The sequence below is a fragment of the Lacerta agilis genome, chromosome 8 (genome assembly GCF_009819535.1).
Source record: "Lacerta agilis isolate rLacAgi1 chromosome 8, rLacAgi1.pri, whole genome shotgun sequence".
In the NCBI taxonomy this organism is placed as follows: Eukaryota; Metazoa; Chordata; class Lepidosauria; order Squamata; family Lacertidae; genus Lacerta; species Lacerta agilis.
This window is the reverse complement of record NC_046319.1, coordinates 15,711,373-15,730,237: the sequence shown is the minus strand read 5'-3', so window position 1 is coordinate 15,730,237 and position 18,865 is coordinate 15,711,373. Positions and strand designations below refer to the sequence as shown.

General features: G+C 46.7%; 1 protein-coding gene and 1 non-coding gene across 7 annotated transcripts in view; one reads left to right on the top strand and one right to left on the bottom strand.

The window, feature by feature from the left end:
* Positions 1–1,010: 1,010 nt before the first annotated feature.
* AGRN (agrin) overlaps positions 1,011–18,865 on the bottom strand; it is a 231,126-nt gene continuing 213,271 nt past the window's right edge. For 2 of the 6 annotated variants that reach the window (XM_033156285.1, XM_033156289.1), the window contains 9 exons: positions 18,312–18,423; positions 16,669–16,680; positions 15,725–15,841; positions 14,210–14,399; positions 13,270–13,357; positions 8,817–8,849; positions 5,354–5,578; positions 2,159–2,262; positions 1,011–1,228 (listed from right to left, as the gene is read on the bottom strand). In XM_033156285.1, the coding sequence (XP_033012176.1) occupies positions 1,071–1,228; positions 2,159–2,262; positions 5,354–5,578; positions 8,817–8,849; positions 13,270–13,357; positions 14,210–14,399; positions 15,725–15,841; positions 16,669–16,680; positions 18,312–18,423 (1,039 nt within the window). In that variant the 3' untranslated portion in view covers positions 1,011–1,070. The remainder of the gene's footprint in view (positions 1,229–2,158; positions 2,263–5,353; positions 5,579–8,816; positions 8,850–13,269; positions 13,358–14,209; positions 14,400–15,724; positions 15,842–16,668; positions 16,681–18,311; positions 18,424–18,865) is intronic. The other 4 variants (XM_033156287.1, XM_033156290.1, XM_033156286.1 and 1 more) reach the window with 3 other exon arrangements.
* On the top strand, positions 4,344–4,416 carry TRNAA-UGC. The gene has a single exon. It is a non-coding gene; the product is annotated as a tRNA-Ala (tRNA).

The window sequence follows — 18,865 nt, the reverse complement described above, 5'->3', positions numbered from 1 at the left end:
ATGGATTGGGAAACTCAAGAAGAAGTCACCTTCCAGCCATTGGGAGGATTTGGGTGCTGCCCAGGAGTGCTGTCATCCCCTGTCTCCTCTCTAATCTCTATGGCCCGCTATGCAAGATCATACCTCCAGATATTCTTGCAGGAGAGGAGAATCCTGCCCCCCCCCCCAAGTTCACTTATATGCATTGGAAGTATGTTGAAAGAAAAAATGAGAGCATGTGAGCAAGAGAGCGTTCCAACCTTTTGTCCACCCTATTTGTGGTTACAAGAAGATAATAGCAAACCTCTTTAAGACTAAAGATAAGGCAAAGACCAGCAGGTGGGTGCCTTGGTTTGAAGGTTTTTGTTCCAACTTTCTTGGACCTCATCAGCAGGCAACCCGTTTCCCCCCACCCACCTAGCGGCCTTCCCCACATGCCCCCTTGCTTTCCCCTCCCTCCAATTGTCCACCCGGCTGATGCTTCTTTTGTTCAAAGCTGTTATGAAAGAGGACTTCTGGATTCTGCTCCTGTGAGGGCTTCAGTTCATCGCCTGGGGTCAGGGAGGAATTGTCACGATTTTCTCCTTGTGGGTGTTAACTCCCAAAACCAATGTTTGTTTGTTTTTTTTTTAAAGAAAAAGTTTCAAGTATGTACGGCATTTACAGCAGAGGATGACGCCTGAAGGCGGGATAGAGAAGGTGGGAGCATGTTTGCTCCTTGGTCATTGCCTGGAAAGGTTTCTTCTTCTTCTTCTTTTTCTAAATAATAATAATTAAAGAAACAACACCCCACAGGGAGGCTTGGCTCCTGCTCAAGAGTCCAACCAGCTTGGATGAGAGAGAACAGCGCACCAAAAAAGTAACCAAAAATGACTCCCCCCAACCCAAAGTTTTATCTTCTGTCTCCTCCTCTTCCTCCTCCTCTTCTTCTCCTCCTCTGCCTCCTCGCTTTCCCCCTCCCTTCCCCCACAAAAATATAAAAAGCAATAAGTTTACAAAAATAGAAAATAATTACAGCAATAGCCAGAAGGATGGGGGGTGGGGTGGGGAAAGGGAAGGGAGGAGAGAGGGAGGGAGGGCGGCAGGCCATATTATTTGGCAGAGCAGTGTAATATGGTGGGGTTGTTTAAAGCGTCCTCCACCAAGTGCAGTTCTTGACGGTCGACAGTGACGTCTCTTATGCAGCCGACGTAGCCGGTGCTGTAGGCTTTGGGGAGTTTGTGGGCCACGCTGAGCTTCTCTAGTCCTCCTGCAAAAGAGGGCACAGGTGGGGAAAGGAGAGTAAAGGAGAGGGTTAAGGTGAACTCTCACCTGGCAACACACCTCTTTCGCTCTGTTCACTCACGTCTCCATCTTCCTCCCCTCCCTTCTGTATTGCTCTCCCCATGCCAAATGTACTATGTACTCCTTGGGGCAGAGACCCGACTCCGTGAAGTGCACATGACAGTAACGCCGTTTCGAAGGAGATCTTCCTCATGGGAAACACAGCACTGCCTTGAAAAGTGGTGGGCTCTCAATCCTTGGAGGCTTTTGAAACAGAGGCTGGGCGGCCATCCGCCTGGGATTCTTTAGCTGCCATTCCTGCATTTCAGGTCCTTTCCAACCTCACAGCTACAGGGTTCTATAACTCTTGTGCTCCGCACACTCCAAATCATGATGGTGAACCATTTGCAAAAGAATATTTGGAGAGTGTTGAGGACAAAGGGAAAACTGCCATGTTTCCTCTGAGGAAGATCGTCTTCAAAATGCACTGGGGACAAATAAAGCAGTATTGCTCTTTGAACTGAGGCCATCCCTCTTTTTCTTGCTCTGACTTTGTATCCAATGATGGTTCTACTCAGAGCAAACCTGTTCCAATTAATAGACATGGCTAAGGGGTGCATTTAACTAAGTTCTACTCAGAGTTAGACCCACTGAAAACAACAGGCTTAAGTTAGTTGGGTCTGTTAACTTCGATGGGTCTACTCTGAGTGGGACTTATTTGGTCACAGTCCCTTCTCTTTAAAATGCTATGTGCTTTGATGGCATAACAGCAGCAGCAATTTGGGCCTTTAGTGTGGAGTGTTTTCTTTCACAGTCATTCTGGAGGCTACCAGGCTACCTGGAGGAGGGGTTTCGCCAGCCAACGCCCTGTGTGGCCGGCAAGTACGCAACCTGGGTTAAGTTGGGTTCAACTCACCCAGCCAAAGAGCCCCGTCTGTGTCCAGCTGAGTTGCTCCGAGAGGCGAGGAGCCTGTGATGGGGGCCTCGTTGCCAACCTGCAAGGACCCATCTCGATGCACTCTGCAGAAAGAGGGGAAAAGGCAAGCAGTTGCTAAAAGGCTAGGGGTTCTGCATGTGTGGAACGTTGGTTCCTACCAGGTGGAGGAAATTTTTCTTTGCTTTCCTTCTTCTAGAGGGATTTGGTTACCTTGGTGGTAATCGTTCGCCACTAGGTTTCGCAGAGACAACCTACCCCCAGTACCTATGACATTTTTCTTTCCTAAACACCCCACAAATCTTGTAAAAATAAAAACAGTAAACTTTGTTTGAACAACCTGGAGGCATTTTCCTAAATATGTTGAAATGTTTAACAACATATTCATTTCTACGGCTTTGCTGAGAGACCAGTTTACCTTTGGGCTCTGTCTCAGCTGTCATTTAGCAGCAGCCATTCTCAGGCTGCAGTAGAGAGAAGGGATGCAAGGTTACTCCATCGGCCTTGCTTAAAAACTTTTCTTCCTCTTTATCTATAACTGAGTGGCAGACATCCCATCAGGCTATCCGAACTGCTCCCATCCTAGCTGCTTGTTACAAAGACCTGTAACTTTAAGAACTGGTGCCTGGGTTTGCTTCCCCCCCCCCCCCCCAATCTCTTTTTCCTTGTGGGCCATATCTTTTAGAGTTAGGCACTAAGCCTGAGAGCCTGTTTGGGTTTTCTTGGCTTGTGAGGAGCTCTGTGAACCTTTCCGACTGAAGAGTGGAGTTAAAAAAAAATGCTTAAGAGAAGTAAAGAATGATTGACTAAAATTGTGTCCTGGTTTTCCTCCCTAATGTCATATTTCTCATACAAGTGCTTATAAAAATTGCCAATAGCAAGTGGCGTAGTTAAAAAGGTGTTTCCTTTCTCTCTCACACACAGCCATGGGACAGAATGTGTCTTCTAAAATTATTCTTGCCATTAGGAATTTTAAGAACTAAGACAATTGGGGTGGGGGGGAATTCTGCTACCTGATTAACTGGGGCATCTATTTCTGAGATGTTTTTGAAGGAACACCTCTTCTAAGATTATTTCTGTGATGTTATGTGTGCATTTTCTGAAAAGAAAGTAAAGCCTGCTGTTTGCTTCTGAAATATTTTTACGCTCCTGGAAATCTAAGAGCACTTGATGAATCAATTACTTGGTTCAAAAAAGCTTGCATGACTCATCAATTAGTATCTCTTTCACTGAATGACAGCCCAGGAAACAAGCCTTCATTTGCATGATTGGTTTCAAGGTTTCAGCTGCCTTCAAAGCACAATTTGGGCTCCCTGGATTGAAGGTGGGGAAGACAGTTCTAATATCTACAAGCCCCACTGCAGGCTCCTCCCCAATCTGGCGAATTCATGGACCCTCCTTGCCTTCTAAAATGGAGCAGCTAAGACATGGGTAGGCAAACCAAGGCCCAGGGGCCGGATGCGGCTCAATCGCCTTCTAAATCTGGCCCGCGGACAGTCCAGGAATCAGGGTGTTTTTACATGAGTAGAATGTGTCCTTTTATTTAAAATGCATCTCTGGGTTATTTGTGGGGCATAGAAATTCGTTCATTCCCCCCCCAAAAAAGATATAGTCCGGCCCCCCACAAGGTCTGAGGGACAGTGGACCGGCCCACTGCTGAAAAGGTTTGCTGACCCCTGAGCTAAGGAAAGGGTGCCACATAAGGAGAGAGGGTAAGCTCCCCTCTCTCCCTTGCCCCATGTTATTCAAGCACACACCCACACACCCATCACTCCATCCTGGACCTCAAAAGGCAGCTGCAGAACCCACCCACCCACTCCGCTTTAGGTATCCCAGCCACACATCCGAGATAAAAATAAAAACCCAGAGGTGGGCGGGGGAAATAAGATGTTCATGGGAGTGGACTGCCAAAGCCATAGGCATTACAACGCAGTGGAAGGGACTTTTTGCTTGACCCTTCGGGACCTCTTCCTAGAACCCAGGGTGGACAAGTCTAGGCATGAACTGCCCAAAGGCAGCCTGAGTCACCCGAGGATTATTTTTGTACATGTGTGAATGACCTCTAGGGGTGACCCTTTGCTTTCTTAGCCTCACATGGTGCAGAGGAAAGGAGGAACATTATCTGGGATCGGGAACACCATGGCAGGAAGGGACAAGGTGCGGGATGGGGGCTGTGGGCTCAGTGGCAGAGCTCCTGCTTTGCATGCAGAAGGTCCCAGGTTCGATCCCTGGCATCTGCAGGTAGGGCTGGGGAAGACTTCTGCCTGAGACCCCCGAGAGTGATTGCTAGTCATCTGGACTACTGGAAATAGGCTGGACAAAGGACTTTTAGAATTTGCTTTAAAAGAATGGCAATTCCATTTCAGGCAATGTTGCCAGTGCAGTCTATATTAAGCTAGATGGATTAATGGTCCAACTAGGCATAAAGCAGCTTATGTTGGCATTATTTTCACTACTATTGTATCTCACCCTTCCTAGAATAATAGAGTTGGAAGGTTCCCCAAGGATCATCTAGTCCAACCCCTGCAATACAGGAATCACAGCTCAATCAGGCAGAGCCCAGGATGGCTGACTAGTTGCCAGTTTGTTACTGGTTTCTGTAAAGCTGCTCACACTAGTGTTTAAAGCCCTAGATGACTTAGGCCACAAACAGCTGAAAGATCTCCATCCTGACTCAAACTACTGAATTTCCCTTCTTCACATAACTTCTGAAGTTATGTCAACTTATCATGAGTCAGACCATAGGTTCTATCTAGCTCAGTATTCTCTACACTGACTGGCAGCAGCTCTCCAGTTTCAGACAGGGAACCTTTCCCAGTCCTAACTTGGCATGCCCAGGACTGAACGTGTGACATTCGACATTCAAAACCAGTACTCTGCTGTTGAAACCACAGCAGGGATGTCCAACAGGTCGATCGTGATCCACTGGTCGATTGCGGGGTGTCCCTGGTCGATTGCAGGACCCTGACGCCCCTGCAAACAAGTTTGGCTCCCTAAAAAAAGCTCAACAACTCTGGTCAATATAATGGGTAGATCACTTCCAGTGTCTTTTTAGTGGGAGTAGATCGCAGTCTCTTGGAAGTTGGACATCCCTGAACTACAGTATCTCCCTGAAGGTTGAAGGAAGAGGCTGACCAATGATACGGTGAGCGAGCATTCTCCCCAAGTGTCCCTCACCTGTATGCTTTGATTTGGATCCACTGGTTCGTGTTGACTGGGACAGTGGAACGCAGGACCATAGGCTTGGAGCCAAGGTCGTAGGTCATCTGTACGCGGCCGTCCACAATGGCCAAGGCGATGTAATCCGAACGCTCCAGCCCTTTCCCACTCCAGAGGATGAGGCCTTGCGTGGCTTCGGTCTTGATGCTCAGCTCAAAGTGGTTCGACTGCAAGGCCTTCTCACTGCATGGAGATAAAGTGGGGTGTCAGATTCTGAGAGGGGGGAGGGATCTCCTCACTCCTTGTATGCCCACATAATGACACAAGGAGGGAGAGCTGCAATCTTGATGGATGAGTGGCTGGTGTTGAGTCCCAGTTCTCAGCGTTGTTTCAACAGTGTACGCCAATTTGAGGTGGAAGCATCACCAGGTGACAACATCAATTCAGAAAACAGGATGGAGTTCACGTTCTGAAGAACGCTACAAAAGGACACCCTGTTTCACCTCGCAGACTACTGAGGCAACCAAACCATGGAGAAAGTCCCTGGTTTTTTTTTTGGATCAGGCCTGGCTTGGCCCTGGGCCTCATATCTGAGAAGGAAGTAAGGTTGCTTTGACAAGCGTATAGAAGGCCTATAGGCCTCAGAAGGGTTTTTTCAAGCTTCAACTGCCACAAAGACGCACATGTACCACGCACGTACCACACAACACAAGACACACGACAGCATGGAAAAGAAGAGTGTTTCATCCCCCAACAGACACAGGACAGAAATGGGTGGCCAGTGGCTGTTGGTGAATTCCACATTGAAACAAATTCAGAAGCTTTTAGAAAAGTGGGGGAGAATTTACTGAATTGCGAGGTGAGCAGTTCTAGTAAATTATGGGTTCTATCCAACTACTTTTTACTCAAAGGAGACCAATTGAAATTAATGGAGCTTAGCTAGCCATGTTTATTCATTTCAATGGGTTTGCTCCACGTAGGACCAATTTTGGATAGGACCAAATGTTGAGGTGCTCATTGTTTAGTGGGGTGGGGCAGGATTCAACCTTTTTTAATAATACTGGTGAATGACCACTTCTAGTAGATAATGTTTTATTATTTTGATGTTTTGTTTTAAACTTTTGCATGTGCGTTTCTTTAAAAAGACAACATTTAAGTTGCTCTGATACATTTCATGTAGTGAGTGACAAATAAATGTAATAAATAATAGTAGGTTAACTGTGACTTACTCAAGAGTATAGCCACTGAAATTAATGGACCTACATTGGTCATGTCCACTGATTCAATTAGGTCTATTCTGAGTAGGATTAACACCAGCTATGGCCCAATAATACCAAATGATCTGAAAGGAGTTCTAACACCCTTTATAAATACGGCGACTAAAAATGTGTGCAATGCTTCAAGTATTTTTAACGAGGAGGATGCTAGCCCATAAAGAAGTCTGTCAACGGCTCTTAGCTAAATGGAGCTTCTGTGTCCAGAAGCTGTTAACTAAATAGCCAAGATGGGCAGCCAACAGGCCTTAAAGCCATTCATGTGAGCTACCCAGGGGCCAGTGGAGGGAAGTGGTGGCTGCTGTGCTCAGGTTTTCCTCTCCGGCTCCCCAGGCTGGCCACTGTGGGAACAGGAGGTTGGCCTAGGTGAGCCTTTGGCCTGTCTCAGTTGGCTCCACTTTCTTTTTGAGTCAGGTGGGGTGAAGGACAGGATGCCCTGAATAAGTAGAGCCAGAGCCAATGACAGGCAAACTGGCTAATTCTACGTTTGTCCCCATCCTCCTCCTCCTCCCTACTAAGTTCTACAAGGGTGACACTGAAGCTAAGGCGGTGGAAGTTGGCAGACAGGGCCACCCCCAGGACTGGAAGGAGTTAAGAAGGCAGGATGCTAGCATCTGGATGAGGTCGGGGCAGTGCCAGCCTCAACTGTCAGGGATGCCCAGTTGTAGTCAACTAACTCCTACTCAGAGTATACCCACTGGAAGTAGTGAGCCCAAGTTAGTCACTCGCATTAACTTCAATGGGTCTACTTTGAGTAGGGTTGGCACTGGACACAACCATGGATGCTGATCTAGATTGTGGTCTGATTCATCAGGGCCCTTCTTCTGTTCTTAAAACAGCATCTGGGAATACGGCAAGAGAAAAACCTGAATGGCATCTCTGACTCTGCTTGCAGCTAGTCCAGGAAGGAGTGGCTGCTATGCCATGCTTAGATCCTCACTTGGCTGTTTTCTGTTTGAGATGGAGGCTCGCTTTAATTTATCTGTTGCGTGAATGGAATTGAGAACCTCTTAATTTGATTCTTCTCATTTGTACTGGCCTCGGCAGATAACAGCTTTATTAAGGATGATTGGATGCACATTGCTGGTCCCCTCCCCTTTCCATTCTTAATTAATTTATTATTATTTTTTTGCAAGTTATCTGGATTAGCTTGTTACGGCAATCTAGGTAATTGAAACGAAGCTCCCAAATGTTGCTAAGCTGTTTGGGTTGTCAACTGCCAAGTCCCACTCAGCCAGAGAGCAGGCCCACTGAAATTAATGGCCCCGAGTTCATCACCTCCATTAATTTTAAAGGGTCTACGCTGAGTAGGACTAGCATCGGTCCCAACCCTTTTATCCTTTTGAGAGGGGAACTCTGCCGCAGTGACATGCAACTGGTCTGTAATTGTGACTGCGCACAACCCCATTTTACCAGGTAAGCTTCGGACCTGTAAAACCTGCACAGAGATTAAGACTAGCAATATGGCTCTTCTTACACCCTTTAGTGGAATATTTAGATTTTTAGAGCAGGTATGGGGAACTGGTGGCCCTCCAGATGTTGCTGGACTACAACTCCCACCATCCCTGGCCATCAGCTGTGGAGCTGGGGCTGTTGGGAGCTGGAGTCCACAATATCTGGAAGGCCACAGGTAACACCCCCCCCCCACGTGCCACACAACTGCTTTAGAGATATGGAAGGTTGGGGGTGTCATTTCAATGGACCAGCTGTTCCCTCTGCCCTGGTGGAACGTAGTAAGCCAAGTACCCAGGTTCCCTCCACCAGAGTCTCCGGCTCAAGATCCCTGGTGCTTTTCAATAACTGTGAAATTTGGATCACATCAGCTCTAGTTACTCTGAAACAGGTAAACCGTTCTGTGCAAACCCTGCTCTCAAAAGCTCAGAAATGAAAGACATGAACATCATATTTTTGTCTCCTTGTTTTGAACATGATGACCATGTTCAAAATGGGGAAAAGGGTGTCTCAAAATGAGCTCATGGGTAAAGCGCTCTTGCTGTGCTGGGCTCTTTGTGATTTATTCATTTTAGGCCCTTGGTGATTATTATTATTAATTATTATTATTATTACTATTACTATTAAGATGTAACAATGCAGCAATCATGCATAAGAGCAAAGCGGAATGCAGAGGAGATTTTTAAAAGGTGAAGAAATGGTGGCAGCAGAAGCAAACATCTGGACACCAGAGCAGAAGCCTTGCTGACACTCACCTGATATCCAGGGGATAGTCCAGAGCATCAGGACTTAGAAGCAGGAAGAAAGGGGAGGCATGCAATAAGCGCCCATGGCAAATAGTGAGAAGTGGCCAGTCCCTGTGAAACCTCTGAGAGATCCCAGCAGCTCTTTCTAAATACAGGGCTGTGTCCAACCTTAGCCCTCCTCATTGGAATTAATGGAGACTGCTAACCTAGGTCCATTAATTTCAATGGGGTCTGCACTGAGCAGGACTTTAAAGTTTGGATATAACCCAGCGATGTGAGATCTTTGCGAATGAGAAATGTAGTACCACCAGGCAACGCAATGGGTTTCTGCACATCCTGAAATAATAGCCCCTTAAGCTTGTTTACAACAGTTAAGGGATAATCATTGGAGGCAGAAGTGAGAGGCGAGGAATTGAGCCTCTGGGTAAGACCACCCTTTCAACTCACTTCTGCCTTGGATTTGTTTACATGATCAAGTGGTTGGAACATGATGAAGAATTAAGGGCCTCTATCTCTTTGTTAAATAAAGGCTCTGGACATACCTTCATTATGTTGTTCACACGATCAGTTATGAGATAACAAACCCTTGAAGTCACTTTAGTCTGGGGGTAAGTTGGGGGGGGGGAGTCGCAAGAGGTTAAACCAGGGCAGGGAGTGGAAAGCAAAGAGCCTCATCCCATTAATTAGGTGCTCCATTTCATATCAGAGTAAGTGACCACATGTACAGCAGCGTATTATTATCTCAGGTATGCAGAAGGGGGTTTCTTTCAAACCAATGCAAGCATGCGGTGGCTTAAGAGTGATTTGACATTCCAAGTAAAAGGGATGGACCAGAGTTGCCTGCCCATGTAAAAAAACGAAGCTTGTTTCAGAAAAAACAACAACAACCCCAAACCAGCCGTCTTTGAAGCAACTTGTGGTGTCTCTGATTATGTAAGGCAACCTCTGCAACTATCCCCACCCGCTGGTCCCACTTTTTAACCAGAACACAAGGGCACCTTGAGGTTTTTTTTTTTTTGAAAACACATTTTCAATTCCAAAGATATAACAGAGATCTGTTATTTTTTCCTTTCCAGAATGGGATCTGAGGTCCACCATGGTAGTTTTCATCTGCAAAGATTGTACAGAGACCCTTAACCCCTGCTAAAGCTGGGTCACGGCTGTCAAGTCATCTCATTCAATGTGATTTGGTGAACAATTTCTTTCTTCTTCTTTTTAATGTTGTAGAGGAGCAGTGAGGGGGGGGGGCAGACCATGGTGGATTGTCAACATACTGGAATTTTTTCACTTACTTCTCTCTTTATATGTATTTGAAGAGTTTCTATATATAAAGAAATAAAGTAACATTCCACTGTATTTGTTCTGGATCCAATTTTCAACAATTGGTTAGACTTTGCGTACACACACACACACACACACACCTCTCTTTTAAAAAGTCCTTTAGATGTCACAGATGTAGAAAAGCAACTGTGTGATTACGTAGGAGATCCACAGAGGCCCCAACCTATATATGTGTATTATGCCATGGTTCTGAAACAATGTTAGTTTTATTTCAGGTCACTAGTCCTCATGGGGAAAACTGCCACAACAAGATAGTAAGGCCCAATGTCAAGTGGTGGCATTTCAGATTTGGTGTTTCAGTGCATGAAGAGTTGAAAGACCTCACCCCAGCCTGTTAGGCCCTTGCATGGATCTGAAGTCCTCACAGAAGGTGTCCAGCTAAACAGTTCTGCTACCACAATGAGTTTTAGGTGTGCAATGGAGCTTCCCCCCTCCCTTCTCTCCCCCCCCCCTGCAGGCCCTGTAAATTTGCTGCAGATTTACAGGGCACACAGGAGAGGTTGGGGAAGTACCATGGCACAGCTAATACTCCTGGAATGATTAAACACTCACCATCTCTTATGCAATGGTCAGAAGACCTTAATGTCTCGTTTATTCATTTTCAATGTACAGTGGTACCTCAAGTTACAAACGCCTCAGGTTACAAACTCCGCTAACCGGGAAGAGTTACCTCGAGTTGAGAACTTTGCCCCAGGATGAGAACGGAAATCGTGTGCCGGTGGCGCAGCGGCAGCAAGAGGCCCCATTAGTGAAAGCACGCCTCTAATTAAGAACAGTCTCAGTTTAAGAACGGACCTCCGGAATGAATTAAGTTCGTAACTAGAGGTACCACTGTATTGTGAACATGAGCTGACAAACCCAGCGGTTGTTTCGTTTTCCCTTTTTTGTGCATTTCCCTCCTTTCCACCAATAAATTCTCACTAAGAAACAAATGTTTTAAAACTCCTTGTGCTAGTGGAACCGTTTAGCTGGGATAACTCCCCCCCCCCCTGTTTTTTTTGCTCAGTGGGCTGCTAAAAAGATTCAGACTACAGCTCTCTTTTGCATAACCTATGTCTTGGCATATTTCCTGGGTGCTGGGAATGGGGTGAGGATGACAGGCAGCTCTGGTGCTGTGGCTTAAGTCTAATACAGTGCACACATCTGTGTAAAGTGAAGGTGTGGGTGCTCCCCCTGTAGGACCACCTGTTCCCCCCCCCCCTCCAAGAAGGCTCACTTTCAGTTCTTATTCCCAAGTGAATGGTGGCAGCGACTGAGTGACGTTGGGGTTGGTAGGCGGCAGGATGGTTGATGTGAGATGGTGATTACAGAGGGGGGTGGGTGGGAGGGAGAGGAAGGAGGTCTACTTACGCTGGGATCTCATTGGTCAGTTGGCTTGAAAACAAAGAAACAAAGACATTCAGGACACAGAGAGTGAGAGAGAAAGTGAGATGACAGACAAGACAAGACAAGAGAGCACAAGTAAGAAAGAAACATAGGGTTGTATCCAGCATTAGTCCTAATCCAAGAATTATTACTGTGTCGATGACTGTGTTTGTTATACACCCTTCACCCAAATGTCCTAGGGCAAACTCCATTAAAAACAAACTGCAACCACAACTAGAGCGGGCTGTATACACACATACCTCTTACATGTCAAAGGCCAGGATGAGGAGATGCATCTTTAAAGGTAAAGGTAAAGGGACCCCTGACCGTTAGGTCCAGTCGCGGACGACTCTGGGGTTGTGGTGCTCATCTCGTTTTACTAGCCGAGGGAGCTGGCATACAGCTTCTGGGTCATGTGGCCAGCATGACTAAGCCGCTTCTGACGAACCAGAACAGTGCACGGAAACGCTATTTACCTTCCCGCTGGAGTGGTACCTATTTATGTACTTGCACTTTGACATGCTTTCAAACTGCTAGGTTGGCAGGAGCAGGGATAGAGCAACAGGAGCTCACCCTGTCGCAGGGATTCAAACTACCGACCTTCTGATTGGCAAGCCCTAGGCTCTGTGATTTAACCCCCAGCACCACCCATCTTTAGCATATGGCAAAGCTCCATAATGAAAGAATGAGAGACACCTCTGCAGGGCGGATTTGCATAGCCTAGGAGCTGCCATGGAGAAGGCCCTCTCCCGTGCCACCACTACCCCTTATGCTTCCGAGGGCACGGCAACTACCAAGAGGGCCCTCTCTGCTGATCTTGAGAGGGTCTGTAGGGAAGGAGGCAGTGTTTCCGATAGACTCATTGAAATTTATTATTTTATTTTATTTGTACCATGCCCTTCCTCTCAAAGCAGCCCAGGGGGGCAAACAAGAAGTCATTAAAAAATTAAAATGCCTTAAAAACATTTCCAGTACAGATGCATACTGGGAAAGATCTCTTGACTAAAAGGCTTGTTGGAAGGGGAAGGTCTTTCATAGGTGCCCAAAAAGGCAACAGAAACGATGCCTGTCTCATATTTAAGAGGGAATTTTAAAGAGTAGGTGCCACTACACTATCCATGGGCACGAGGAGCATAGGCCCATTAAGTGCAGCAGGTATGAGTAAAATTTAGTTGGATACAACCCATAGCAGTCTCCAAAAGGGTGACCAAAAACCAGAGGTGGGGAAGAGGTGGGTCCAATGGCCAGAGCATTTGAGCAACGCCTACACGCAGAATAAACACACATAAAAGAAGCCCCTGCCCCAAAATGGGTTGCAGAGATGTGTTGTACAGGAGCCAAGATTAAAGACATACAAAAATGTTATTCATGAGACAAGAGAATACACACACACAAGAAGGTGGGCAGACAGGAGGGCTGGGATTAGGAGGGGATCTTATTGTGCTGCTTTCTTCTGTCACAGCTGAATGAAACTTCCATGTAATGCTGGGGATAAAGAACTACCAGGGACCAGTAGTCAGATTCATCTTCTATCTGATGATGGATGAACCGAAGGGCACACAGAGGCACTGCTGCCAGAAGAACATGTAGGGCCAGTGCCCCACTCCTCCCTGGCCTCTGACTCCACTGCAGAAGACCCTGGGGTTCTTCCCCACCCCTCCAGTTCAGACGGTTAATTGTTAAGCTCTGAGTTCAGTTCCTGACAACAGGCTTGCTTTTCTACCCCCGCTTTGTTAGTCCAAAGAAAAGACATTACCTTTTGGTCACAGCATTGTGGTATTCTATGTAGGTCCTGCCATCGAAAGCAATGGCCTCCGCGTCTCCTGCCGCCTTCTCAGTGATGACTGGGGGAGGAAGAAGAAGAAGAAGAAGAAGAAGAAGAAGAAGGCTGATTGGTTATGATCGACTAACATTCAGCCCCACTGAATGACTCCCCCTGGCAACTGCTGCTTCTTCTAGTAAGATTTTATTAAAGCTTTTTTCATAATACAGTAGAAGACAAAATAAACTAATCTAAATAAAAACAAAAACAGAGCAAAGACGAAAAAGGAAAACACAGAATCCTCTATCAAAAGTAGCTCTTAACCCTTGTCACTCACAGAAAGTGGTGGACCCTCCCAGCTCTCACCTGGGAGCTTTCCTTTCCCTTCCCAGTCTCTTACCCTGGGAGATCTTCACTTCCCTGCCTCTCACTCAGGGTTCTTCCAAGAACCATCCACCACCTTCATGTGTGTGTAATCCTTGGACCTCAATAACGGCCCAGAGCAGAGGACACAAAGAAGAAAAAAGAAAAGAAAGGAAAGAGGAAAAAGAGGAAAAACAACTTCCGATTTTCCGTTTGTCAAAGAAATTACAGTTGTACCTTGGTTCTCCAATGGACTCCATTCTGGAAGTCCATTCGACTTCTGAAAATGTTCAAAAATGAAGACGCGGTGGCTTCCAATTGACTGCAGGAGTTTCCTGCACTAAATCGGAAGCCGCAGAAGCCGTGTCAGACGTTTGGCTTCCAAAGAACGTTCGCAAACCAGAACACTCACTTCCGGGTTTGTGGCGTTCGGGAGTCAAAATGTTTGAGTTGCAAGGCATCTGAGAACCAAGGTTCAACTCTAGGATGACATCCAACTATTCTACTTTCTGTCAAGCAGCATTTTTCCGGACATCACCGGCAACTTCTAGCATGAGTGAGAGCGCCGCACCTTTCTCGCAGTGTACCCCAAAGGAGCCCCTCTGGCATGTGCACTCGTAGCTTTCCATGCGAGGACTACACATCCCCCCATTCTGGCAAGGGCTGGGCTTCTGGATGCATGGATGGGAGCGGAAGGAAGAGATCTCGACGGCACCACGGATGTTCTCTTCCTTCAGAATTGGGACGCCTTTTATAGAAATCTGAGCAGTTGGGGAGGAAAAAATAAGAAACAAAAGAATCAGGGTGGATTTTATTTTATTTTTAAATTAAAAGCCAGGGACACCTTGCCAGAGAATGATGAAACCCAGTAATTTTTGCAGGCTTATTACTTTATTTCGTTTATGATTCGCTTCCCACATCTCACGGCAATCTAACAATAAAAGGATATTTACGAAGAGTTTCTGGTCCAATGCAGACTGGGATATGGATCTCCCGTTTAAAAGGCTCGCTGAGAAACGAAGGTCTTCAGTAGCCACCAGAAAGACAACAGATGCTGTGTCTGCCTGACATGTTCAAATGGGAGGGAAGTCCAAAAGGTAGGTGCCTCCAAGTATGGATTAGAGTTAGACCTTCTGATGAGATGGTGTCTGCAGGAGGCCCCCTCCTGCAAAGCACAGTGATGTGTTGTATATATAAGGGTTGGGACAGTCTTTTAGGCATCCTTTTAGGCTACCCAGATGTATCAGGCTTTGGACACACGTGCAGGTTACCCAAGTCTTAGCACCGCAGAGACAGAATAGGCCTAAGAGGTCAATTCAGAGATTGCAATAATGTCTCCCCTTAATCTTCTCTTCTCCAAGTTAAGGAGATCCCGTTTCTTTAAACCATTTCTCGCAGGACTTACTTTCCATAATTCTGCTCATCTTTGTTGCCCTCTTCTGAACCTGCTCCAATTGGTTTACACTCTTCTTGGAAAAGGTTCACAGGAGGGCAAGGAAGACTGTCAGGTCCTGCAAATGAGCCCCCAAGGAGATGAAAAAAGGGATTTTTTAAAAGGTGTTTATTTTTAATGGATGGTATCTCTAGTAAAAATGGATTGTGTGCATTTTCCACCAGGCAATGGAGCCACGGATCCTCCTATAGGTGTTTAGGAGATTTCACTGTGAAACCGTAACTTTTTTTAGTACAAACAAGGGTGGGGGGTCTCAGACCGCCCAGATCTCTCTGTCTGGCATTTGAGACTCTCCCCAGGGCACAACCCTGACCAACTCTGCTTCACACCCTCCCTGAGTGTTTTTGCCTGGATGGAGGACAAGTGTGGGTGTGGGTAGAAACTAGCTTCCTGAACACATAAATTACATTCATTGCTCCACCCACTTTTGCCTCTGGCATGTGGACCTATGAAAGTTGTCCAGAAGGGAATGTGGGCCTTGGGCTGAAAAAAAAGTTTCCTTATCCCTGAGGTACAATAATATCTTATTAAATGAAGCACACACACCACTAGTGGCCTCAAACACAAACTACGTAGCCCTGGTCTCATCCCATGAGGAGCACTACTGATTGACAGAGATCATATATGCCTTACCCTCTGGATGGCCCCATCAAAGCTGGTGGAAATAGCCGCAGCACGGGCGAGCTTGCTGAAGTCGGGTGCTCCCCCAACGTAGAGGGGTTCTTTCAGGTTAAGGGAGGTGTGAGGAAGCTGGATGGGTGGGGAGAAGGGGAAAGAAAAACACACAGTGAGAAAGGAGAAGACTCAGGTTGTAACTCATATCCCTCTCTGTCCTGGGACAGAGAAGGAAGCAAGAACCAGAGCTGGGCAACCTTAGGCCTAGAGGCCAAATGTGGCTCCCCAGGCCTCTCTACCTGGCCCCTGGAACTCTCCTCCAAGCCAGATCTCAATTCCCCTCCCACGGTGGTTTGGCAATCAATTCCTCTTCCCAGGAAACTCTGGGAATTGTAGCTCTGTGAGGGGAACTGTGGTCTCCTAGCAACTCTCAGCACCCTTAATAAACTACAGCCCCAGGATGCTTATATATATACAGCACAGAGGGGGACTCAGACATGAAGCCACAGATGAAAGGCACCCACCCCCAGCCCTTTCCTTCCAAGTTCCTACCGTCCCCGTTGCGAGTCATGGCATCAAAGCCACCCATGGTTGCGTTAAAAAGGCTAAATCTAATGCACAATAATATAAAAAATGGAGAAATGACCAAACTTTCTGGGGGAAATGTAGGGCGGGGTTGAGGGGGGTGAGTGGAGAGGAGAAAGAAACAAACAAAATAGTTAATGAACTTAATGACTCCTTAAAAATAAAAAAGGGAGGAGGAGGAGGAGGAAGAAGAAGCTATTCTAACAAAATGAAAAACCAACAGGTGATTTTTGTAAGATGGAACAGGCAGGCAGGCGATGATAAATTACTGGTGGCTGGATGGAGAAGTGAAGAGAGCGACAGGGTTTGGGCGGAGGGCGGAGGGATGAGCCAGTGTCGGGTGAGATGGTAATGAGGACTGTCATACTTATCTTTACCTTACGGGATTTCTGAAATCCAGACAGCAGGGAGGAGAAAGGGGTGGGTGGGTAGAAGGAAGAAACACAAACAAAAATCAAAAAGAAAGACGGAGAGAGAAAGAGACAAAAGAAAAGATCAGTGCAATAACATCATCAAGGCAGAAAAGAGTCACACAAGATACAATCGGCAACCCTGTCCCCTGGTTAGCGGGCCATTGGTAGAGTAAAAGGTGCAGAGCAGAGCAGGGGGCACAGGGAAGGAGCAGGTGCAGCTCTGATAAGACACGAGGCAGCAGCTCTTTTAAAAAGGAAGCTTTAAAGCTGAGAAGAGGAGAAAAAGGAGCATGTGTAAAAGATCAGACACAAGCCACAGGCCTATCGGTTTGCTGTTCTGCACGGTTTTATTCTGCAGCTTCCCCTTTTTGAGGTGTGTTTCCTTCCCAGAATTAAAAGGAAGGGGAGGGGGGGGAGAAACCATTGTGTTTCAGATAACTAGGCTAAGCTTGGAGACTGGGTCAAAGGCTGCCTTGGTCTGTTTAACAACAACAAAAACCACCTTATGTACAGGGGACCTTTATCATTACAAATTCTTCTTGCATACCGCAGAGGATTCTGGGAAGGTTCTAGGGCATGTGCTTAGTATGCGGAGTGGGTGTGCCAGACAGCTGGAAATACTTAGCTGGACAGAGAGATGCAAACAGCACTAGTGATTTCAGATGCGTAGGGAGAAAATTGAGATTGAGTGCAGGTGGCATAAAGGAGGCAACCAAATTGATGAAAGCATGAGAGGATCTTTCTTACATGGAAAACTTAAATTTTTGGGAGGGACTGAGTGAAGATGGGAAGTGGCAGGACATGATTCAGTTTTATATATTTATGATTGGTCCACAGATTCTCACCAGACGTCAGGAGTCACCCAGTGAAATTAATAGTCAGTAGATTACAGATGGGCAAGAGAAAATGTCCCCTCTCATGATGTAATTTACTTATGCCATGTGCTGATAATGACCACTGGTTTAGCTAGCTTCAAAGGGGGGATTAAACAAATTCATGGAGGAATGATCTATAGATTGTGACAGCTATGAAGCCACCTTGCTCACGTCTAAATAAGACTACAGTAGGGAGGAAATGAAGTGCTGTTGCCATCGTGTCCTGTTTGTGACAATTGCTAGTTGGATGCTGTTGGAGACAGAGTGCTGGGCTAGATGTTGGGGTCTGCTTCACATCACACAACCCCAATGTGTTAAAAGCAGAGGTTGCAGGTCTAGGACTCCAATCATCAATTCTGACCACTAGCCTTGCTGGCCAGGGCTGTTGGAGGCTGGAGTCCAGACATATCAGGATGGAATAAGTATCTGATGTCTTCTAAAGCTAGGAACAGGGAACCCAGATGTTGCCAGACTGCAACTCCCACCATCGCTGACCACTGGCCAGGGCAACACCATCTGGAGAGGCCACAGGTTCCCTGTCCCTCTAGTAACCATTTGGAACCCCAAACTGATTATTATGTGGACGATCTTATGCCCCTCATCTGAGCTGAAGGGAGAACACCACTGATTGCTGGCTTCTTGATGCTGGATTCCGTTTGCTCAGCCAGGTCAGAGGGGCTGCCACAAACCACTTCAGCTCATTGGACCAATGCTTAGGGCTCACCCACTTACCGGAGACTCTCCCATGATCCGTTCGCCGTTATTGATCCTCATCACCCCTTTGCGTGCGTTCCTCTCTAGTGATACACTGATCCAGGTGTTTAACGGGATTGGTTCCTTGCTCCTAGAAAGGACGTGACAAGTGTATGACAGAGAGGGGAAAAGGGGGGTGGGAGGAGAGAAAGGACAACAGAAAGTTTGTTTACACAGGCCTGATTAAAGATGCAGTTCTAGGCACACTTGCCTTGGAGTTAGCCCCTCTGACTACAGTGAGACTTACTTTTAAGCAAACCTGCACAGGATTCTGCTCTTAGAGGATATTATAAACCAGGGTTAACAAACCACTGTAAGAATGAGCATGGGATTCCATGTTGTTTTTAGGCAAGCCTACCCAGACCTGTAAGGGACGCGGGTGACGCTGTGGGTTAAACCACAGAGCCTAGGGCTTGCCGATCAGAAGTTCGGCGGTTTGAATCCCCGTGATGGGGTGAGCTCCCGTTGCTCAGTCCTTGCTCCTGCCAACCTAGCAGTTCAAAAGCACATAAAAGTGCAAGTAGATAAATAGG